Source organism: Cebus imitator, unplaced genomic scaffold, assembly GCF_001604975.1.
Source record: "Cebus imitator isolate Cc_AM_T3 unplaced genomic scaffold, Cebus_imitator-1.0 Scaffold211, whole genome shotgun sequence".
Lineage (NCBI taxonomy): Eukaryota > Metazoa > Chordata > Mammalia > Primates > Cebidae > Cebus > Cebus imitator.
In genome coordinates, this window is record NW_016107526.1 from 3,739,737 (window position 1) to 3,764,896 (window position 25,160).

The 25,160-nt window shown below is 35.3% G+C and overlaps 1 protein-coding gene across 3 annotated transcripts in view; it reads left to right on the forward strand.

Moving 5' to 3' along the window:
- The window catches only part of LOC108317891 (ras-specific guanine nucleotide-releasing factor RalGPS2), a 131,937-nt gene that overhangs the window by 76,874 nt on the left and 29,903 nt on the right, over positions 1–25,160 (forward strand). For all 3 annotated transcript variants that reach the window (XM_017548600.2, XM_017548601.2, XM_017548602.2), the window contains 2 exons: positions 5,746–5,838; positions 16,929–17,055. In XM_017548600.2, the coding sequence (XP_017404089.1) occupies positions 5,746–5,838; positions 16,929–17,055 (220 nt within the window). The remainder of the gene's footprint in view (positions 1–5,745; positions 5,839–16,928; positions 17,056–25,160) is intronic.

The window sequence follows — 25,160 nt, forward strand, 5'->3', positions numbered from 1 at the left end:
ACTGTGCCTAGCCAATCCTGGTTTTTAACTAATAAAATTAATGATTCTTCTCCATGAATTCTACATTATTATTTTCTGATACTTTTAAATATGTTCCACTCAAAACCACCAAATTTTGCCCAAACCTACCACTGTCTTCATCAAGCAGTCATTTAATTTCAGTTCAGACTTTGAATTATTTTTGACAGCACTTACCTTCATACCAAGCTCTAAACCCATAATTGTTTTTTTCTTATTATTGTCTCTTAAACTCTTCTACTCTGACTCTCTTCCTACTATATTGTTTGTTATAAAACTAACAGGTCTCTTACTTGAGTATTGTATCAGTTGGCATTCTCCAGAGAGATAGAACCATAGTATTCTGTATACATGTGTATAAAGAGATCTAAATATAAAATGTATAAATAGATTTTAGGAATTGACTTATACCATTGAAGGGGGCTGGCAAGTATGAAATCTGTAGGGCAGGCCAACAGGCTGGAAACTCAGGAGCTTAGGCAGTATTCTTGAGGCAGAATTTCTTTTCCAGGAAACCCCAGTTTTCAGTATTAAGGCCTTTCAGCTGAACAGGTGAGGTCCACACATTATCAAGTGGAATCCCTTAAAGTCCACTGATTATAGATGTTAACCACATCTATAAAATATCTTCATGATAATTAGGGTTTGATTAAGTAACTGAATCAAGCTGATAGTCTAGCCAAGTTGATACGTAAAACTTACCATCACATAGATACAAAAGAATATAAGAATATTTAAAGTAGCAAAAGAATCATAATGTGGATACCCATGCATGCACCCACTTAGCACTGGGAATTTTCATATACCTCTTCGTATGCCACCTCCTTCCCTTCTACTACAGTGGGAACTACTGCCTTGAATTTTATGTTTCCTTTTCTTTTACAGCTTATGTGTTTCTGAATGATTGTTGCAAACGTATGCTTTTGGATTTTGTTTAAATTGAATTATTTCATATTTACTTTTACACTTTTATAACTAGGCATTGTTACTTAATGGTTTTAGGAGTAGCTGTGTTGTAGAGTATCCTATTTGCATATATCACAAATTATTCAATGTACTTTGGATTATTTCCAGATTTTTGCTATTATAAGCCCTGCTGCCATGAGCATTCTTGTGAGTCTCTTGGTATTTATGTGAAGATTGAAGCCCTAGAAACACAGAGTTCATACTAGCAGTAAAATTTCTGTCTCTCTCTCTCACTCTTTTTTTTTTTTTTTTTAGACAGGATCTTGTTTTGTCACTCAGGCTGAAAGCCAGGGGTGCAAACCCTAACTCACTGCACCCTCTACCTCCTGGGCCCAAGCAGTCTCTCACCTCAGCCTACTGAGTAATAGGGATTAGCCACCACCCCTGGGTAATTTCCTTTTTTTTTTTTTAAAGACAAGGCCTCACTGTGTTGCCCAGGCTGGTCTTGAACTCCTGTGCTCAAGTGATCCCCCCACATTGACCTCCCAAAGTGCTGGGATTACAAGTGTGAGCCACTATACCCGTCCCCTCATCATTTTTAACTTTGTTATAGGTAACCTCCAAACTGGTTATATTGATATACTGTCACTAGCAATTTATGAAGATGCCTGTTGCTCCACATGCATGTCACCACCTGATATTGTCAAAATGTTTCATTATTGCCAATTCTGGTGAATGTGAAATGTATCTCATTTAGTTTTAATAGCCTTTCATTGAATCTGAAAGGAGTGAACATCTCTTCTATATTGGCCATTTAGGTTTTCTCTCTTGAAAGGTCTGTTTAAGATCGTTCAGCAGTTTTCTATTTTGGCATTGGTCTTTTATTGATATTTTTTTTGAGATGGAGTCTCACTCTGTCGTCCAGGCGATCGTTCACTGCAGCCTCCACCTGCAGGGTTCATGCAGTTTTCCTGCCTCAGCCTCCCAGGTAGCTGGCATTACAGGTTCACACCACTATGCCTGGCTAATTTTTGTATTTTTTTAGTAGGACGGGGTTTCAACACACTAGCCAGGCCAGTCTCAAATTCCTTGCTTATCATGTTTTTGAGATTCATCCACGTTGCATGTTTTCGGTAATTCTTTTATTGCTGAGTAGATTTCCAATGTATGGATATTCCACAGTGGTTTTTTTTTTTTTTTTTTTTTTTTTTTTTTTTTTTTTTTTTTTTTTTTTTTTTTTTTTTTTTTTTATCATTTTCTTATTAATGCACGTTTGTTTTACCTTTGGCTTCTATGAATAAAGCTATTATGAACATTTTTGTGAAATATGCATTTTTTTTCTTGATTATACCTAGGAGTGGTGGACCTGCTGGGTTATAGATTAGGAATATGTTTTAACTTCATTAGAAACTGCCAAATATTCTTATTTTCCAACATAACCCTGTTGGTTTTACCACGTTAAATTTCAGTCAGCAATAAGAGTCTTCTAGTTACTCCACACATCTTGCCAGCACTTGATGTTTAATTTTTTTTTTTTAATTTTGGCTGTTCTTTTGGGTGTGTAGTTGTATCTTATTGTGGCTGTAATTTGTATTTCTCTAATGATAGTGATGGTTGAGTATCTTTTCATATGTACTTGGATCATTTGGATATTTTGCTTTGTGATATTATCCTTTCAAATCTTTTGCCCATATTTTTAATAGGATTGTTTGTCTTATCAAGTTGTAGGGACTTTTTAAATGTATTCTGTATACAAACCCTTTTCAGAAATACATAAAACCTCTGCCTCCTGGGTTGAAGCTATAGCTATTGATTGAGGTTTTATTGAATTTATAGATCACTTTGGGAAGAATTGATGACAATATTAAGACTTTAAATCCATAAACTTGGTATATCTCTGTTTAAGTTTTCTTTATTTTCTCTCAACAATGCTTTATTTTCAGTGAAGCACTCTTGCATCTCTTTATTTCTAGATGGCCAGTGTTCTGATGTTACTGTAAATGTTTTTCCATCTCATTTTCTAATTGTTTGGTGCTATATATGCAATCATGTCATCTGAAAATAAAGGCAGATTTTACTTCTTCCTTTCTGACTTTTCTACCTTTAAATATTGTATATAAAAGAATGGTAGAGACTGGAGTAAAGATTCTCTTCTCCCAGGGTGCTTAAGACCAATCCTCTGTGAGGGAACGAGAACGAGAAGCCGATTTTTCTGGCCAGGCATGTAATCCTAGTACCCTGGGAGGCCAGGGAGGGCAGATCACCTGAGGTCAGGAGTTCAAGACCAGCCTGGCCAACATAGTGAAACCCCGTATCTACTAAAAATACAGAAACCAGCCAGGCAAGGTGGTACACACCTGTAGTCCCAGCTGCTCAGGAGGCTGAGGCAGGAGAATTGCTTAAACCCGGAGGTGGAGGTTGCAGTGAGCCGAGATCAGGACACTACACTCCCACCGGGGTGGGCGAGCTAGACTGCCTCACAAACACACAAAAAAAAAAAAAAAAAAAAAAAAAAGGGAGAGAAGCTAATTTTTCTGATTCTATTAGGAATTGAGGTGGATAGGGTTGAGTTTTAGCTTTAGTTAGTTTCAAATCATCTCTGGTTACAAATGACTCAGGGCAAAATCTGTACTTTGTATGGTACAGGCCGCTTCCTCTAGCAGGACCCTGTTGTCTCAGCCCCAGAGATCCCTCTCTGCTTTCTAACCCAGCCATCAGCCTCCAGCACTGACACACAGTAAAGAAAGTTCTATTAGGAGTGAATCAGTGGACACAAGAACCAACTCTAGGTTTGAGACTCCTGCAGATTCTAGTCTGTTGTATCAGCCCACAAGGTTGTAAAAACAATGGTTTCTTCTTACTGGCCATTGGAGGCTTCATCTTTCCCTAGCCTTGTAGAGATTAAGCATATGCCCTCAGGGGGAAAAACTGTTTAAAGGCTGGGTTTTGTTGTTGTTTTTTTTTAATGGTGGAATTTATTTGTGTCCACAACTCTCTAGTGTCTTTAATAAAATGGTTTTCTTTCTAAGTTTGTCTGTTTTGTGTTCTTGCTGTTATGGCTAGAACAATGGTTTCTCATGCTGTACTACATCTTAGGCAGAAGCTACAAGTTCAGCATGAGGTTTTTGTTGTTTCTATTTGTTTATTCTTTCTTTTTTTTTTTTTTGAGAAGGGGTCTTTTTTGTTTTTTTTTTTGAAAAACCAGCTCCTGGTTTTATTGATTTTTTTTTGAAGGTTTTTTTTTTTTTTTTTGAGACAGGGTTTTGCTGGATTGCCCAGGCTGTGTAGTACAGTGGCGCAATCATGGCTCACCACAACCTCTGTCTCCTGGTCTCAAGCAGTCCTCCCACCTCCCAGCCTCCCAAGTAGCTGGGACTACAGGCACATGCCACCACGCCTGGTTAATTTTTGGTTTTTGTTTTTTGTTTTTGTAGAGACAAGGTTTTGCTATGTTGCCCAGGCTGGTCTTGAACTCCTGGGCTCAAGCAGTCCGCCAACCTCAGCCTCCCAAAGTGCTAGGATTATAGGTGTGAGTCACCACACTCGGCCTTTGTTTCTTCTTACTATGAAGTAATTATGTGGGCTACAAACTTTCATAAGACCCCTTCCCTCTTCCATTAGCGCTGTGGTTCACAACAGGCATTGTTTCCTTGCAGTCTCTTGATGGTGGGTGAGGATTACTTCTATCCTGCTCTTACACTCAGGCTATGAGCCCTTCAGTGTCTCTGCTTTATGCAATGAGGGTCTCTTATTGGAACCCCCACCATAGATAGACAAAGTTAGGGGCTGATTACTGTGTACATTTACAGAACCCTACATATAATTTTATTCTAGAAATATGCAAATAAGATTTGTATTTGTTTGTTTTCATGTCTGTCTCACTAGACTGAAGCTTCTTGATAGGTTTTTTTCATTTTTGTATATGCAGTCTAATATGGTACCTAGTATAATAAATGTTTGAAATACGTTTGTCGAATGCTTTCCAATTAGATTATATAACCTTGTGTAAAGGTTTATATTATGTTTTGTGTTACTGATTTATTTTGTTTTTATTTGTTTTCTTTGGGTTTTCAATTAAATGTTCTATCCATAGCATTTTCTACACCTGGGGCTTACCTGGGAGTAGGATTAGGACAGTTGTAAAATGAATGGTTTTTAGACAGGACTTGTGGGATGTAAGCATTGGGTAGTATTTAAAAATCTGGGAAATTAGCAATAAATGTCATGCAGATCTCATGGCAAATTGCTGGAAACTAGTGTTAGGAGTTTTTTACATGCAGACTGTAAAATCAGTATCTCAGCATCAACGAGAAAAAAAAAGATCTGGGGATTTAGGTAGGAGGAAGCAGAAAATTAAGGAAGACTGTGAAAGGCAGGTTTCTCCCTTGTCCTAGAATAATGGGAGTACTGAATAGGAAACCAAATAAGAATCCTGGATGTTGACCCTTTCTTGAAACTTGAAACATAAAGCAGAGGCTTAGTAATAAGGGAGACTTTACTAGAAACCAGCTTTCATGATGATACCATGTAAACTTAATGTGAGACATAACCTTGATTTTCTTAATGTTACTCAACTAGAGGTAGATTTATTCCCAGAGCTTGGGGACAATGCCAGGGTAGAAAATGTAAGTTCTATTGTGCATCAGAACAATTTAGTGTAAATAATGTGGGTAGTCGAAAGACAAATCTCAATAATGAAGGTAATATATACTGGAACGCTATATCAGTTGCCAAGATTGTACTTGTTAGTCTAAATTTTTTCTTATATTCATGTTTCTTTTTCATCCCTCTCCCCCATTTTTTTTTTTTTTTAATCTTCAGAAACTATATGAGCTGAATAACCTTCATGCACTTATGGCAGTGGTTTCTGGCTTACAGAGTGCCCCAATTTTCAGGTTGACTAAAACGTGGGCGGTGAGTAATGCTCTTTAATGAAAGGTTTGACTTCCTGTGGGAAGGAAAGCTGTATTCATTTCCTTTATAATTATCATTAAGGTTAATATATAATAATAGATAAGGATTTTTAAATGGCATTGTACTCTATTCTTTGATACCTACATTTTTTCTCCTTAAGCAGTACACTGGTATAAGGTAGTTTTTGGGTACAGTTTGGTGCTTGGTTTTTGCTGTTTAGAGAATCATTTTTATTGAAACACTTTCAGTGTTTTTGACAACGTAGTGTTTAATATTCAGCTGATGGGAAGTATGAATACAGAAAAATGCATTTAATTGTGAAGATTATGCTTTTGAAAAGTTTGAGGAGTATCTAAATTGTAAGTTTCAAAAAAAATTTACTGATTACAATTTTCATTATTTTAAAAAATGAGTAAACCTTAGATTTTTTTCCTTAGGAACAATGGAAAACCTGATGATTAACATGGAATTATTTGCTGTTGCTACACATGCTGATGTTATTTTAATCATATTTGGTTCTATTACTTGTATAAGATCAGAGTGTGAATTTTGACTTCTGCAAATGTGTGTATTTTCATATTTGAGTGGCATAATACTATACTCAATCTTTTCAGGTATTTTTCATTTAGATTTTATATAAGTAAAATTTTATATTCAATTAAGTTTATATTCAATACTATTTAATGTTAAAGATCAATAATTTTGTTTAGAATCTATTACATTTTGTACAAAGGATCAATGTGTTTTTAAGGTTCTATGGTAAAACATGACTGACTTTTTAAAACATTTTTTATTACTAAAATATAAATGTTTTTAATTAAAGTGCTGCTTTTGCTTTTTATGGTATTTGATGAGACAGATGTTTCTCATGAAAACCAGTGTAGATTTCTATATTGGAAAAACATTACTGTGGAAAAACTTATGATCCTTTTTAAATTTCTTTTTTTTTAATGGAAACACCTGGGTGTAAAGGGTTTTCTCTAAAAATTCCTTTTAATAATTATGGCCTTATTGTCTTTTCTTAAAATTTGAATTTCATGGGGGAATGGAAATGATTATAAATATACAGTTATGAATTCTGTCTTTAAAGTTTCAGGGAAAAGAATTAGAACAGTTATGAATTCTATCTTTAAAGTTTCAGGGAAAAGAATTGTACTCTAATCATGAAAAAAAATTATTTTTATTTTTTGAGCTCAGGCTGGAGTGTAGTAGCACAATCATAGCTTACTGCAGCCTCCAACTCCTGTGCTCAGAGGATCCTCCAGCCTCAGCCTCCCAAGTAGCTGGACCGCAGGCACATGCCACCATGCCCAACTAATTTTTTAAAAAGTTTTTGTAGTGATTGTTTTCCAGGCTGTTTTCAAACACCTGACCTCAAGCAACCCTCCCACCTTAGCCTCACAAAGTATTGGGATTACAGGCATGAACCATTACGCCCAGTCCTATGCCCTTATTTATGATTTGGTTTATTAATGAGATACATTTGCCTGAAGTTAATTTTTATTTTCCTTGAAGATATTTTCATTGTCTCCCTTTTGTATTTGCATGGAAAATAATTTTTATTTGGTAACAGGTCCATTATTTATCTGAATAAAACTTTTGATGGTTTGTATTACATCTTAAAATATTTCATACTGCGCTATGTACTCTGTAATCCATAGCGCTATGTACTCTATAATACATTGCTTGACATACAGTAGTGAATGGTCTAGACAAAGTTCCATTCTCATACAGCTAACATTCTGCTGGGGAAAAAGAAATTGCAAATAAATAAATGACATGTAAATAGTGATAAATGCTCTGAAGAAAAATAGAAAGGCAGGCAGGACAGTACTGTGTTATGTATCATGTAAGAGAATCTAATAAATGACAATTCAATAGAGACCTGAAGGAATCGAGGGAACCATTATTTGGATATCTGGGAGAAGAGAATTCCAAGTAGAGGTAATAGCAAGTAAAAAGACCCAGTTACGTTCAAATAGCAAAGTGGTCAGTGTTGACAGTAGAATAAGCTAGGAAGGTACCTGGTGGTAGGAGATGATTTCAAAGAGATGGCATGAATCAGATAATGAGGGTGCTGTTTACTCATATTCAGAGAGGTATAGAGAAGGACCACTGTGGGCTGGGGTTCTATTTTACATATACTGTGTTTGAGTTGGCTGGTAAACATCCATGTGAACTGTAACGTCAGAGTTAGATACACAAGTTTAAGAGAGTGGTTGGGGCTAGAGAGATTTTTATGATCATCACCGTAAAGTATTTGAAGCTAGATGGGATCACCTAAGGAGGGAGCATAGATGAAAAGCCCAGGAAACCTCCAGGATTCCCAAGTAGAGATTGGAAAAATGAGGAGAAATCAACAAAGGAAATTATGGGTAGGGCACAATTTTTCACAGTGAAGTAAAGGAAATGTTTCGAGAAAGATTTATCACTTTTGTCAAATGCTACTAATAATTTGAATAAGGTGCAAAGTTTTAGATGACCTGACAATTGGAAAGGATTGGTGACCTCAGGAAGAGCAATTTCAGTAGAGAGGTGGGGTGAAAAACTGACTGGAATTGAGAAAATGGTGATGAAGAAGTGGGACAGCAAGTATAGAGAATGCTTTTGAGGAATTTTACCTCAAGGAATTTTTATCGTTAAGGGCTACAGCGTAGTGTTGCAGAGAAGTATGGTACCTGGAAGGGAATGTGAGACCAAAGATTTCTGGTATTTTGTTTTGTTTTAGAAATGGCATCAATGGCAATATGTTTTATGCTGGTGACAATAATCTAGTAGAATGAAAAAAATGACAAGAGAATGAGGGATTACACCAATGATATGCTTGCTTAGATGAAAGGGAATTAGATCTAGTCTATTGTATCAGTAAGAGTTTATCCATTTTAACAGCTGGGAAAGGGAATGTGTTTAGTTACAGATATAGCTAAGTTGGTAGATTTGGTGGTGGGATTCTTAGAAGTTTTTCTGATTATTTTGTTTCCTCAGACATAAAAAAAGCAAGGTCTTTAGTTGAGAGTGATATGGGAGAGGTGTTGGAGGTTTGCAGAAAGAGGAGAGGATACGAAGGTCACCTGGAGAGTGTGAGAGTGCCTTAACTAAGAAAACGTACTAGGTTTGATAGACCTTACGAAGGATCCGTCTGCTTCAGACTTTTTTTTTTTTTGGTCATGAATGAAAAGTAAAACCAGTCAGCAGAGTTATGTATTTTCCAGTCAGGTTCAGATATCCAGCATAATTTTTCAATAGTGCCAAGAGTTACATTTAACCAGAGTTGGGATTTTTCAAGGCTTTTGTACCAGAGGGGTTAAGGGTAGCACAAGACGTAAAAGAGGAAAAATATAAGAGTTGTTTTATTGACAGATGTGGAAACTAAACCAAGTAAAAGGAGGGAGATAATGAACAGTGAAAAGGTATTCTGGTCACTAGATTGGAAGCTACAGTGGAATCAAATAATCACTGGATTCAGAGTGAGAAAGGGAGTGCAAGCTGAGGGTGATAAAAAATAAGATCATTGGAGCAGGAGAAGTCAAGAAACTGAGAAGCAAGAGTATTGGGAGTGTTATCCCCATGAAGGGGGCAATCACCAAGATTTATGATAAGAATAATTTTGGTTCATGAATTTTTTTTCTCCAACTACTAAAATCTTCAAGATAACAGGGGAAGAGTGACTTGTAGATCTGTAAATGACAGTTGTAATCTAGGGTTCTCTTGTTTAATATGGTGGCCATTAGCCGCATGTGGCTATTAAATTTAATTCATTAAAATTAAATAAAATTAAAAATTTAGTTCTTTGATCATACTAGCCACGTTGCAGGTGCTCAGTAGTCACATGTGACAGCTAGTGGCTATCATATTGGACTGCACAGGCATAGATTTTCACCATCACAAAATTCTACTGGACAACACTGATCCTAGTACTTTCAACTTCATAGAGGCTAGAGGATTTTAGGGAGCAGGGTGAGATAATGAGCTGGAAGAAATTGTGAAGAGCAAGGAGCAAAGATTACACCTGACCTACCTCCAGGCATATTACAAGGTTTATAAGAAAAGAAAGGGAATACTTGGAGAAAAGATTAAGGATAGGAGTTTTGCAGAGGATGGACCATGAGTTCAAGAGGATACAGTTGGAAAGGTTTGCGATGGTTTTGTTTTTAACCGATAAAGGGAAGGTACCAAAAGACTGCAACGTTCTATATATGGAAAATAATTAGGAGCATTTTCTTTAACATGAAGGAAAAGGATGCCCAATTTCACTGTTTTATTCAATATACAATTGATGTTGTATATGTTTTAATGTTTATAACAGAATTATTCACAGTAGTCAAAAGATAGAAACAACCCAAACATCTATCACTGGATGAATGAATACATAAAATGTAGTATATACATACAATGGAATATTCATCTGCCTTAAAAAGCAATGAAATTCTGAGACATGGTGCACCGTGGATAAACCTTCAGACAATATGCTAAGTGAAATAAGCCAGACACAAAAGAACAAATACTGTATAAGTCCCGTAATTCCACTTATATGAGGTACTTAGAGTAATTAAATTCATACAGACAGAATCAAGATTGGTGGTTGTCAGGGATGGGGAGAAATGGATTTGGGAGTTATCGTTTAATGGATATGGAGTTTCCATTTTGAGAAGATGAAAAAGTTTTGGATATGGATGTTGGCGATATCCTTAAAATGTACACTTAAAATGGTTAAAATGCTTAATTTTATGTTATGTATATGTTTTACCATAGTTTTTAAAAAATAGGTGTACTTATACAGTGCTTGAATATATGAACAATATACAAAACCAGTTATATTTGAAACAGTTAACAAGTATTATTTAAAAGGACATCATTTACAATATCAACAAAAGAAAATATCAAACAAGTGGAATAAAATTTGTAAGACTTATATGCAGAAATTTGTAAAACTTTACAGGAAGGCATTAAAAAGGAGCTAAATAGATGGAGCAATAGCCTATGTTCATGGATAGAACTATTAGAGTTCTAACAGGCTTTTGAAACTGTAAAATAAACTGAATGTTACTAAATAAATGAATTTAATAACATTCCAAGATACAAAATCAACACACAAAAATCAGTTGCATTTCTATACATTAATAACAAACTGTCTGAAAAATTAAGAAAATCTCATTTACAGTAGCAGCAAAAGAATAAAATATTTAGGAATAAATTTAACCAAGGAGGTGAAAAATCTGTGCACAGAAAACTATAAAACATTAAAGAAAGAAATTAAATAAGATACAAATAAATGGAAGGATATTCTGTGTTTGTGCATGGGAAGAATTCATGTTGTCAAAATGTCCATACAGCCCAAAGCAATCTACAGATTGAGTGCATTCACTGTCAAATTTCAATAACATTTATCACAGAAATAGAAAAAACAATTTTAAAATTTACATGGAATCAAAAAAGTCTCAGAATAGCCAAAGCAATCTTGAGCAACAACAAAGCTAGAGGCATCATACTCTCCGATTTTAAAATATACTGTGAAGCTGTAATAAAACAGAAATAAATACACACATTTACAGTCAACTGATCTTCAACAAAAGTGATGAGAACAATGGGAAATGATAATTTCTTCAATAAATGGTGTCAGAAAAACTGGATGTCCACATGCAAAAGAATGAAACTGGACCCTTATACCATCTGCAAAAATGAACTCAAAATATATTTAATACTTAAATGAGACCTGAAACTGTAAAACGACTAGAAGAAAACACAGGGGAAAAGTTTCTTGACATTGGATCTGGACAATAATTTTTTGGATATGACCCCAAAAGTACAAGCAACAAAAGAAAAAATGTACAAATGGGATTGCATCAAGCCAAAAAGTTTTTGTACAGCAAAGGAGATAATCTATGGAATGGGAGAAGATATTTGCAAACCATATATCTGATAAGGGGTTAATATCCAAAATACCATCATGTATGACTTAACAATGAGAATACTTTCTGAGAAATGTGTCGTTCGGTGATTTTGTTATTCAAACATCATAGAGTATAATCACACAAACCCTAGATGGCATAGCCTACAATACGTACTAGGCTATATGTTACAGCCTATTGCTTCTAGACTACAGATGTGTACAGCATGTTAGTGTACTGAATAGGCAATTGTAACACAGTGGTATTTGTATATTTAAACACAGAAAAGGCACAGTAAAAAATACAGTATCTATGGGACCACTGTTGTATATGCAGTTTGTTCTTGACTGACATGTCATTATGCTGCACATGACTACATAAGGAACTCAGACAATGCGATAATAAGAAAACAACCCAATTTTTAAAATGGGCAAAGGATCTGAATAGACGTTTCTCAAAAGAAGACATACACATGTCTAGCAGGTATTTGAAAAGGTGCTCAACATCACTAATCATCAGGGCAATGCAAATCAAAACCACCATAATCTATCATCTCATACCTGTTAGAATAGCTATTATCAAAAAGGCAAAAGGTAACTAACAAGTATTGGTAAGGATATGGAGAAAAGGGAACTGTTATACAGTGTTGATGGGAATGTAAATTGGTACAGTCATGGAAAACAGCACAGAGATTCCCCCAAAAATAATAATAGGAAAATTACATGATCCCGCAATCCCATTTCTAAGTATATATCCAGAGAAATTGAAATTGACTCCTACATTCATTTTAGCATTATTCACAGTGGCCAAGATATGGAATCAACCCAAATGTTCATTAGCAGATGAATGGATAAAGAAAATGTGGTTTATATACACGATGGAATACTATCCAGCCTTACATTTATAACAGCATGGGTGAATTTGGAGCTCATTATTCTCAGTGAAATAAGCAAGATACAAAAAGACAAATACTACTGCACAATTTCACTTATCTTTGCAATCTTAACAGGTTGAACTCATAGAAGCAAAAAAGTAGAAGTATCATTGCTGAGGGGCAGGGGAAATGTGGAAATGTTGGGTCAGTGGGTACAAAGTTTCGGTTTTATGGAACAGGGGTCTCCAAACCCTGGCTGCTGACCAGTAACGGTCCGTGGCCTGTTAGGAACTGGGTTACACAGGAGATGAGTGGCAGGCAAGTGAGCATTACCACGTGAGCTCCACCCCCTGTCACATCAGCAGCAGCATTAGATTCTCATAGGTGCATGAACTCTATCATGAGCTCTGCATGTGAAGGATCTAGGTTGTGTGCTCCTTATGAGAACCTAATGCCTGATGATCTGAGGTGAACAGTTTCATCCCTGAACCATTCCCCATCCGTGTTCATGGAAAAATTGTCTTCCACAAAACTGGTCCCTGGTGCCAAAAAGATTAGGGATCACTAATGGAGAGAGAATAAGTTCTGGAGATCTATTGTACTGCGTGATGACTATAGTTGGCTGTAGTTAATAAGACTATATTATATGCTTGAACAACTCTTGTAAGGGAGAAGATCTTTTTTTTTTTTTTTTTTTAATGGAGTCTCGCTCTATCACCCAGGCTGTAGTGCAGTGATGCAATCTTGGCTCACTGCAGTCTCCACCTCCCAGGCTCAAGCGATTCTCCTGCCTCAGCCTCCCAAGTAGCTGGGATTACAGGCACCCCCCACCACACCCAGCTAATTTTTGTATTTTTAGTAGAGACGGTGTTTTGCCTTGTTGGCCAGGCTGATATTAAACTCCTGACCTCAAGTGATCCCACCTGCCTTGTAATCCCAAAGTACTGGGATTACAAGCTTGAGCCAAGATGTCTGGCCTAAGAGAGTGAATCTTAAATGTTCTTACCATATACTAACACATACATAAGAAGTAACTAACTTGTAGATGATGAATATGTTAATTAGCTTCATAGCTTGATAATTTCATAATATATAGGTGTATTAAAACATGTGTACCTCAAGTATATACAATTTAAATTTGTCAGTTATACCCCAGTACTGCTGGTGGGAAATTGGCTATAAAATTTGTATGGAAATTTAAAGGTTCAGGAATAATTGAAGAAGTCAGTGGGAGTTGGGGACATAAGCACTTGCCCTGACAGATGTCAAGGTATACTATATTATTTGGACAGTGTATAATTCCTGCAGGTTTAGACATATCTACCAATGAAACAGAATGAAGAACCCAGAAATACCTCCTTGTTTTTATAGAACTCTGATATCTGTATGACAGTGATGGCATTGTAAGTTGGCGAAGAAGTGAGGGACTGTTTATTAATTGGAGCTGCAAATTGTTCACCAGTTTGGGGGAAAAATGAAATCAAGCCCTTACACCATTTACAAAAATCCTTGTGAGATGGCTACTTAAGGACTTAAATGTGAAATGAAAAGAAGGAAAAATATATGTGAATATCTCTCGTTTAGCATAAATAGATTTCTGGCTTGGGATAAGTAAGGATTTTTTAGATAAGATACATAAAGCTCAAACAGTGAAAGAAAAGATAATAAATTTTGTCATGTTAAAGTAAAAATTTCTGTTCATCAAAAGGTATTTTAAAATTGAAAAGAGGATGCAGGAAGGGGGGAGATATGTGCAACAGTTGTCCAACTAGAATATGTCCAACACAAGAATTTGCATCCAGAATATATAAAGACCTCTAACAAAGCAAAAAGAAAAAAAAAGAAAAATTAGCAGTATGAAGATATTTTGTAGAGGAGAAGATACACCTGGAAGCAGTGAAAATGAGTGAACTACAGCTTCTTACAAATTCATGAATGAAGCCTTAATATCACAATGTTAGATGAACAAAGTAATTGCCAAAGACTAAAAATGAAATAAAAGTTAAAATGGAATAAAATTTGCCAAAATGAAATAAAATTTGAGGGGAGAACATTCAGACTAGTGGTTACTTGTTGTCTCTTAAAGGCAGTCAAGGCAATTGGATGGAAGATGATTTATGTGTATTCGTTATAAAGTTTAAACCAGTTTAACAAAGTCTTACCACGCTCTAATAATAATTGAGTATCACAAACAAAAGATATAATTAATCTGCACTCCAGGTCCAAGATAACATATTCATTTATGCAGATGCACACATTCGTACATGTTGTGTGAAATTACAAACCAAGGTGATGAGGAATAATCTGAGAGTTTGCTTCCTGGGGTGAATGACATGAGCAGGCATTCATCCAGGTTTTCTCCAAAACAGATTGTGGTGGTAAGGTGGTATCAGATATCTGGCCAGGAACATCTAGAATTCTGTGGCTCTCTTCTTTCATTAATACCAATAAAAGTGTGAAGAGCCTTGCCCCCAGTTGTCATGTTCTGGGAGCCAAGGACATACGGAGTTAGAACACTGTGAAGTATTTTGTTCCTCCCCTCCATTTCCATTTTTTTTGGTGGGGAAAATAAAGTGACTTCATAAAGATAACATTATAAATATCAAAAGAAGATTTGAAAAGGAAGAAATAAAAGACTTCACAGTTAATAGAGTTTCTGAACTATCAGGAAATACATATATTAATATCTGATTAGTTCTTTACATACACATTCTTCCTTTAGTCTTCTGGAAGCAAATCTCTCCTACCACAACCCGGATTGAATTCTGTTTATCTGATTATTGATTTTTTTATGAAAATTACAAAATCATGTTATTTTTTTATGTATTAGACCATATAGTTTGTTACAACTGTTTTGTGTTTCAGCTGTGACAAGATTAGTTACGAGGTCCAAATAAATCGTTTCTCCTGATATTGTACCAAAGTTTTTGAATGATTGACTTAGGGGAAGAAAAAAGAGCAAGTTTATCATTATCCTTATGTCACGTAACTATATTTTGCATATCCCAAATACTTTCTTAAGTGGGAAAGGGATGGTTAGATTTACAGGCAGCAAGCAAGCATTTTCACCTAATCTTGAGATTGCTAATCAGGTATCTTGAAAGAGGTACCCCTATTTTCAACCATGGAATATCCATCTAAAACATTAAAACAAAGGACCACTTAACATTGTATTTTAAGAGGGAGCAATACTGTTGAGACATTTTTCTAATAGAGATTATCTGAAGATAATCTGCATCTTTGAGCCTCTGAACAATAGGTCCCAACTGTACTACATATGATACTAGAAAGAGTAGTGGATTAGGTGTCAGAATACTCCTGTCTCCAGAACCAGACAATGAGACCCTGAAAAACAAGGACATACAGCTTTGTGAGTGAGTGGGTAACAGAGAGTATTAAATGCTGCAACTTGGTAACCTTGTGATCTCAGTCTCCTCATCTCTGAATTAATACTCACACTTTTCTGATTAATCTCATAGGAAAATTAGAGACTTATACAGGTGGAAGTGTTTTGCATGCTGTAAAACGACACCAATATTTTAATGTGAAATAAAGTGAAATCTTAATGTAGTAATGAAATAGAAACTTCGTATGTTTACAAAAAAAATATTTTTTCCAGTCTTTCAAATGATTTAAAAAACTATTTCCTGAACCTTTTAGTGAACACCATTGTGGGTCACTGGCTTTGCTTTTTTTTTTTTTTTTTTTTTTTTTAATTCCCCTTGTTTTTTTCCATTGATCTCAAAGGGCACTTACTACAAATCTGCCTCTCAAGCATCTTACAACAGTATCTTTTAGTTATGCTATATATGATGTAGCACTGATCAAAGAGAAGAAAATTTCAGAAGTCCAAAAATGTAAGGAATTACAGGATTTTACAGTTACTAGGACGAGCCATGACTAGATTTATCAAGAAAATTGTGTTAATTAAATTGTAAAATTTGGTGTTTATTTCTTAATGATTATGCAAGAATGATCCTTATCTTTGAGGTGGCAAGGGATAGTTCATTAAAATACTTGGACATTTGAGCTAAATATGAATGCATAATTTTCTAAAATTAGGAAGATAATTAATACAAATTGATTAATTTAAAATAGTTAACATGAAAATGTTATTTTATGTACATGCAAAGGATATCTTATAAATAATGAATTTGGATTATTAATAGGTGAAACTGATTTTGTTTATATACTATGAAGATATAATTAAAGAAGATAAAACTTTGAAATTAAAATCCGTATTCACAGTAAATACAACTTCAGTTCAGGTCTTTGCTACAACAAAATGAGATTTGTAAATAACTTAGGTTTTTCTGTTTGTTTTTTAGTTATTAAGTCGAAAAGACAAAACTACATTTGAAAAATTAGAATATGTAATGAGTAAAGAAGATAACTACAAAAGACTCAGAGAATATATAAGTAGCTTAAAGATGACACCTTGCATTCCCTATTTAGGTGAGTTATGTCACTGTGTATTTTTTGTTTCTAGTTGTTACTCTTCCTTAATCAGTAATTTATGTGAAATTCAAGGTATTTTTAATATGTTTGTATCCTTCAAATAAATTACTTCAAGATTGGTAAGCTGAAAAAATTTGACTAAAGGTAGTTGTTACCTTATTACCTGGAATGTATTTTCATATTAAATTAGCCTTTTGCCCTCAAGATTTTTCATAGACTATTATGTTTTCTTAGAGTAGGACCATATAGTAAAATGATATTTTTTTAACTGTTTTAGTAATGCTTTTAAAGAATATAATAGTTTGTAATTATGTTTAATACATTAAGGAAATGGATCAAAGTCCTTATATAATGAAGAGATATTTTAGTGTGAATTCCGAAGTAGTCTCATTGCATATTGGTATTGTTATTTACCTGGATGAAATGAGTTGATTTGCTGTGACAGTTTAGCTTCGTGCTGAGACAGTTCTGTATTTTACATATCATTTAACTAAGAATTTATCTCTTTATTATATATCTTATAGTGCTTATAAATTCAAGAAGTATTTAAATAATAACATTATAAGATTATTTTTGACAAAATATGAATAATGCTTTGTTAGGTGTTTGAATGAAAAGAAGATCCAAATTGTTCTTTTGAATACATAAGGAAAACATGTGATACATACCTACCATACATTAAAATGAATTGATTTGATCCTACGGAGAGAGTAAGCAAATGATGAACATTGGGTGCTTTCTGGTCCTTCCCCATCCCCCAGATTTGTGTTTTGTGAAACTACTCACACTGAATTTCAAGATAGCTTTTTCTGAGAGTTTTTCTGAGAGTGATTACAGTGTCACCTTGAAGTCTTTAGTCCCAGTGACTAGAAGACAAGGGACAAAGGCAGTTGATACATGCCGACTTAGCTACTATAGAACATTAACCTTAGTTGCCCAGAGAAGAGTTTAACTCATTTGATTATTGTGGGACATTCTAGGATTGCAGAGAATGGGGACCTATTGTGTACCTTGTGTTGAAGGCAGAATACCACTAAGCACAGTAGAGTTAATGGCCACTGCATCCCAGAATATTTTGTCCTGTTTCTTTGATAAACAACTTAGGACCATAGTAAGCATGACTCTTATCAGAGAGGCTCTAAGCTGGACATTAGGAGAAGGACATTCTGTATGTGCTTTACATTTTTGTTTTGTTGTTGTTGTTTGTTTTTTGAGACCGTCTCAACTCTGTCGCCCATGCTGGAGTACAGAGGTGCGATCTCAGTTCACTGCAGCCTCTGCCTCCCAAGTTCAGGTGATTCTCATGCTTCAGCCGCCCAAGTAGCTGGGATTACAGGTGTGTGCTGCCACCACGCCCAGCTAATATTTGTATTTGTAGTAGAAACTGGGTTTTGCCATGTTGACCATGCTGATCTTGAACTACTGGCCTCAAGTGATCTGCCTGTGTCAGCCTCCCAAAGTGCTGGGATTACAGGCTTGAGCCACCACACCTGGTATGTGCTCTGTTTTTTACTATAGTCTTGGCTGTACTCATACTTGGAAATACAATTCAAGGAGAGAATAGTGAATTTTTTAAAAAATAATGCCTTCACAATTCAGAAGAATGTATACTTTTTATAGAATAGACTGAGAATTGGCAACCCTCAAGTCCTCAATGACTACTGTCCTCACTTTTTAAGTCATTGAATTTTCTTCTTTGAGCCTTGTTGTCTTTACCTAGAAATAGCATGTATAGGATTAGAATCATGTTCTTCTTAAGACTGGATGGGAGCATAGTGATGTCTTTGTTTGTTTGTTTGTTTTAAACAACAGAATCTCACTCTGTTGCCCTGGCTGCAGTGCAGTGGCACGATCTCAGCTTACTGCAAACTCCACCTACTGGGTTCAAGCAATTCTCCTGCCTTAGCAGTCTCCCAAGTAGCTAGGATTATAGGTGTGCGCCACCACACCCAGCTAATTTTTGTATTTTTAGTAGAGACAGGGTTTCACCATGTTAGCCAGGCTAGTCTCAAACTCCTGACCTCAAGTGATCTGCCCACCTCAGCCTCTCAAAGTGCTGGGATTACAGGCGTGAGCCACCGCATCTGGGTATAGTGCTGTCTTCTAATTAACGTATTTTACGATTGAGAAAGGTGGAAGACCTGGCTCATAGTCCTAAGACCTAGTTACTGACAGATCTGCATTCTGAAGTCTTGATCTAGAAAGCTCCAATTATTCCTGCTGAACTTTCATTTTAAAATTTACCAGTTTTATGATTGCTTTCTTTTTCTCATTGAAACATGTTTTTCTCAAACTAAATTTTATAATGTGTATCTCCTGGAAAAGAAAATTATTTTCCATTCAAAATGAGAAAATAACAAAATAATAGGAATCCTTATGCTGTGATTTCTAGTTGGGGACCTTGTTGTACATTTTTCCGCAATAGAGACGTCAGTACAGGATTGAAGCTGTGTGTGTCTTTGTACGTGTTCAAGTACACTCATGCCGTCCCAGGCACACACACAAAGAAAGTTGGGGAAGAAAGCACTAGCCAACTTAGAGTTGAGTAGAATCAGAAAAAGTTTTCTATTAGAAAATATATCTCTTCTTTGTCAGCCCTGGTACCTGAAACAAACTGTAATCGTACCTGTGGGTTAAAACAAATGAGGAAAATGTTGAGGCACAGATGTTAATTTGAAGAAAATATTACAAGCATTGTTTTTCCTACATCTTCCATTTTTCTTGTCATTTCCAGTGACGACTCCTTTTTTCAGTTCTCTTTCATTTTATATGTTCTCATGATGCAGGATCTTACGTTTCACTCTTGCCATGTAGTTCTGCTTCTCTTTATACTTAAGCTAATTTAGAAGTACCCTATTCTTGCTGTCTCCTTTTTCTTCATCTTCATTATGATACATTTTCCTAATAAGGTCGCCAGTGACTTCCTGGTTAAAACATTTAATAGGTGTTTCTCAAGCCCCATCTTAATTGTGTGAGGGTTGGTGTCCGTTATTCTCCTCAAAATTCTCTATAAGTAGCACCAGGCTTTCTTGGTTTCCTTTCTACATTTCGGGCTTTTGTTTTATTAGCTCTTCTTACTCTACCTTTATCTATTAAATGTACTCTTGAAAGGTCTCAGTCCACTTGTTTTCTTTCTTTTCTTTTTATTTTTTGGAGACAGGGTCTCACTCTGTCATCCAGGCTGGAGTGCAGTGGCACAATCAGCTCACTGAAACTTCAAACTCCTGGGCTCAATCAATTCTCCCACCTCAGCCTCCGGAGTAGCTGAGACTACAGGTGTGCACCACCAAGCATTTTAAATTTTTAAAATTTTTTTGTAGAAACTGATCTAAAACTCCTGGCCTCAAGCAGTCTTCCTGCTTCAGCCTCCCAGAGTTCTGAAATTACAGGTGTGAGCCACTGGGCTCAGCCAGTCCACTTATTTTCTTACTCTGTACACTCGGAGTGGTTTCATTCAGGTTTTTCTGTATATTGCCTGATCTTCCAAATCTAGACTGAATCTGTCTAACTTTGTATATCATTGTATATTTTATATCTGTCTGTATCTCTTAGCTATCTGCTTAATCCCTGGGGCCCACTGATTGATTAAATGGGAAATCTACAGGTATCTCCCATTCAGCATGTGCAGAAGTGAATTCATCATCTCTCCTCCTTCCTCCAAACTTGATCCCCATCTTATCTCCTAGCTTACTCTGCCAGTGATCAGTCACTATAGCATTATTGACACTGCAGTATCATACCACAACCTAGTGTTTTAATGCATTTCTCCTTCCTCCTCCTCTGCTTCTCATATTCTCTAGTAAAATGCATGTGTCTGAGAGTTATCCAAGAATTAGAAACCAAAAGGGAAAAAAATGGAAGGAATTTAAGACATTAAAAGGGAGAACATACACTATAGCATCTGCATAATTCTAGATATTGGTATTCTTCATATAGTTCATCACTATCTTGGTAAGAGTATGTGAAGAAGCATCTTGATTATGAGGTTATTGTAGATTCCTTGGCATAAATATTTGGTAGACATGGGAAAGGAAAATGAAACATTTGTCAGTTAAGTTCTTATGACTCAGTTTAGTTCATTTCCAGTATGAAAATCATTCTTTTAATGTAATGACCATTTTGCCTATAAGCAGACCTTGAGATTAAATACATTTATTAAAACATGAATGGTTTTCCTAAGAAAATATGACACAAATCTGTTTTACAACTTTTTTTTTTTTTTGAGACAGAATCTCGCTGCATTGCTCAGGCTGAAGTGCCGTGGCACATTCTCAGCTCACTACGACCTCCGCCTCCCAGGTTCAAGTGTTTCTTTTGCCTCAGCCTCCCAAGTAGCTGGGACTAGGGACCTGCCACCATGCCTAGCTAAATTTTTTTATATTTTTAGTAGAGACAAAGCTTTACTATGTTGGCCAGGCTGGTCTTGAACTCCTGCCCTCGTGATCTCCCCACCTTGGCCTCCCAAAGTGCAGGGATTACAGGTGTGAGCCACCGCACCCAGACCTCTTTTACAACTTTTTGACTTTTTGATTTACATCATAGACATATGGTTTGTTTCTTTTTATTGCTGATCTTCACTATATTGAAGATCAGAAATATTGGTCTTCACTATATTGAAGAGCAATATATTGCTGATCTGAAATATATTGAAGAGGGAAGATTTAACAGTAGTTTATATCTTGTTAATATTTACCTTTTTCATATTGTTTTCTAATTTAAAATAAATTTGGTTGTAGTTTTTAAATTTAATTTGTCTTGATTTCAGAATCCTTTTCTATTTATATGAAGCTAGGCTTAGTACAGTTGCCAAAAACTGCAGCATTTGTAAATGCTGTACATTTGATAGAAGTTGCCCTAAAGACAATTAAAAGGTAACACTCATGTAAGTTGGTAGCTTCATTTAACTATTTTACTTCAAGTATACAGAATTTGCATAATGCTATGCTTTATTCATTCTGTCTGCAGAGGTTCTAATGGAAAGAATGTATCAATCAAAGAATCTATAGTGCTTAGAAAAAAGATAACAGCTAATGATTTCTTAACATGACGAACATAGTCCAAACTAATCTTTTTTTCTCCCCTAAAAATAAGGACCAAAACTTACCATTTTTTGTGAAGCTTGTAAAAGTGGGTAGAGGCCTATAACAAAACTCTTATTTTGATACCACCAAATTTATCTGCAGTTCAATGTGGATTAAATTATAAGAAGTAGAAATGTTTTCTTGGCTCTCAACTCATCATCCCTTGAAAAATTATCTCTTCTGTTGGTTTGCATTCAAGGTAAAAATTAGTCAGCTTGGACAATATAGTGAAAAATTCTTAGAATAAGGATATAATTTGTCTAGAGAAGAAGAGTTTGGCAAATCTCAAGGAAAAAATTGTTTTATAAGAGAATTATTGCTTTTAAATCTGAAAATCATTAACAACACTTACTTGTTCTTGTCATTGGAGAACAATCTTAAGGGGCTTGTTGAAGAATTTGGCATCAGAAGTTTTATTTTGCTGATGAGAGAAAACTAGAACATTGTGAGAAAAATAGTTACATGAAACATGATATTCATGTGCATTTTCTAAGCCCCATTTCTACTTTATGTACTACAAAGATGCAGTAATTCAACCAAGAAAGCACATTTTGGTCAGGCATGGTGGTTCACGCCTGTAATCCCAGCACTTTAGGATGCTGAGGTGCACAGATCATCTGAGGTCAGGAGTTCGAGACCAGACTGGCCAACATGGCAAAACCAGGTCTCTACTAAAAAATTCCAAAAAATCAGCCAGGCATGCTAGTGCATGCCTGTAGTCCTGGCTACTCAGAAAGCTGAGACAGGAGAATTGCATGAACTCAGTAGGTAGAGGCTGCAGTGAGCCAAGATTGCACCATGGCACTCCGGCTTGGGTGACAGAGCAAGACTCTGTCTCAAAAACAAAAAAAGTATATTTTTTGAACTATGGAAATCAGTAAATTGTTACAGTCATATATACTGCTTCCTATTAAGTAGAAGCAGAATGTTATTGAAAAGTTTTTGCAAAATCTGTAGCCCTCTGTAGAATATGAGTATACTGTTTTGATGGATCTAGATGTGACTCCTTTTTCCTACTGGAGAGAGACTTTTCCTTCTCCTTCCCCATTTAATTTTTAATTTAATATGTCAGGGTTTCATAATAGAACTTTTTTGTTAGATGAGAAATGCTGTCCTTATAACCCTCTATAAAATAGTGTTCTTTGCCTATTGCTTTCTGAAACATACCCTGATTTTGATATTGTCATTAATCTGTCTCCTCCTAAACAGAGTGTAAGCCTCTGTTTGTCTTGGCTTAAGGCTTTTTATCCTTATAGTATCTAAAACAAAAGTAGTCATATAATAAATGTTTCTTGATTCAACTAATTAATTATCCTTTTCTGGCTCTTCTCATTATTTCAGTAATTTCTATTCAATTTCTGTTTAAACAATAAATGTATTTGTGTGGCATATTTGCATGGATCAACTCCTCCCCATCCCCCAATTTTTTTGTTTTGTTTTGTTTTTGGCCCCTCAGCTGGCACCTAGTATTTGCTTAGTACTGTGTGCTTGGTACTAAATATGTAGCAGGAGATTACAATGGGCTTTGTCCCTGCCTTTATAGAACTTAATATCTCTGTAATAAAGGTCTAGGATATCATTACCTCATGAATAATCTCTCCTCTCTCCTATATTCTGGAAGAGATGCATATCATTGCCTTGTGCCTTGCATTGTTAGTGGTGTCCTTATCATAGTTAATGACATTTTTAAAGCATATCTAAAATGATAAGAATCTTACAGATTGGTTTTCAGTAGTTTTTTGCATATATTGAATTGTTAAATACTCAGTAAATACAGTTATTTAGTTTAAGAAATGTCTAACTCATGTAAAAAATATTTTCAAAATTACTAATAGTTTTTAACTCATATTTCTATTGAGATAATTTCAACAAAGTCCATTTGCTGCTCTGTAGGAATTAAAAGGAGATTTTTCCTCCCTTTTGATAGAATTTTTCTTAAATATATAAGGCTCTGACACTGTTCTCAAAAATGCCTAATGATCAAAAAATGTTATTGGCTTTTAATATTTTAAGTTTCATTCCATTTTCCTTTTTTTTTTTTGGTTTGATTTATCAATAATATAGATTATGGATTACCTTACTCTATTATATGTTGTTATATATTATATACTAAAACAGCAGTAAAATGTCTTCACTCATTTTCTTTTGGATTCTGAGAATGAGCTCTGACCAAATGGCAGCTAGTCCCTTTCCTTTAGCCAGAATTACATCCCGTTTTCCATTATCTCACTTATAACTTTTTTTAACCTTCGTTCTTTTATATATTTAAAATTCCTCTAAGTTCTTTATTGATATGTTTTCTGAAGTTTACTTTAGACCAAAGACTTCTGAAATAAAAGAGCTGGGGGTGAGGCTGTGTTAATTTCATCCCCATGTTCATAGTGTTTTCTTTAAGTGCCTTTTCTTTCCAAAACAATAAGAATAGCAGCTATAGAGATCTGCATGCTAATTGTAAACAGAATCAGATTCCTCTAACAGCAGTTTTGCCAGTGGTGTTTTCAACTGTGAATATTCATTGATTTGTTTTGTAGTTTTTTGAGAAAGCTTTGGCAGAAAAATAATTTCAGTAACATTTATTCAACAGTTAGGCCTATATGCCTGACACTGTACTTTATATAGGTTATCTAGTACGTAACAGCAGTTTTATAAGGTAAGTGATGTTATTTGTATTTTACAGGTGAAGAAACTGAGACAAGGAAGATTAAGTTGACGTGCTATAAAGATATGCATTTCATTCACAGCTTAAAGAAAGCATTATGGATTACATTAAAATTTTGAGTATCTGTGTTTAGGTTAAAATTTTGAGTTTATTCATCAGTCTTTCCTATAATTATGTACAGAATTATAGCTTGATAACAACCCCACTGATAAAACTAACATGTGTGAGCCGGGCACAGTGGCTCACACATGTAATCCCAGCACTTTGGGAGGCCGAGTCAGGTAGATTACCTGAGGTCAGGAGTTCAAAACTAGCCTGGCCAACATGGTAAAACCCCATATCTACTGAAAATACAAAAATTA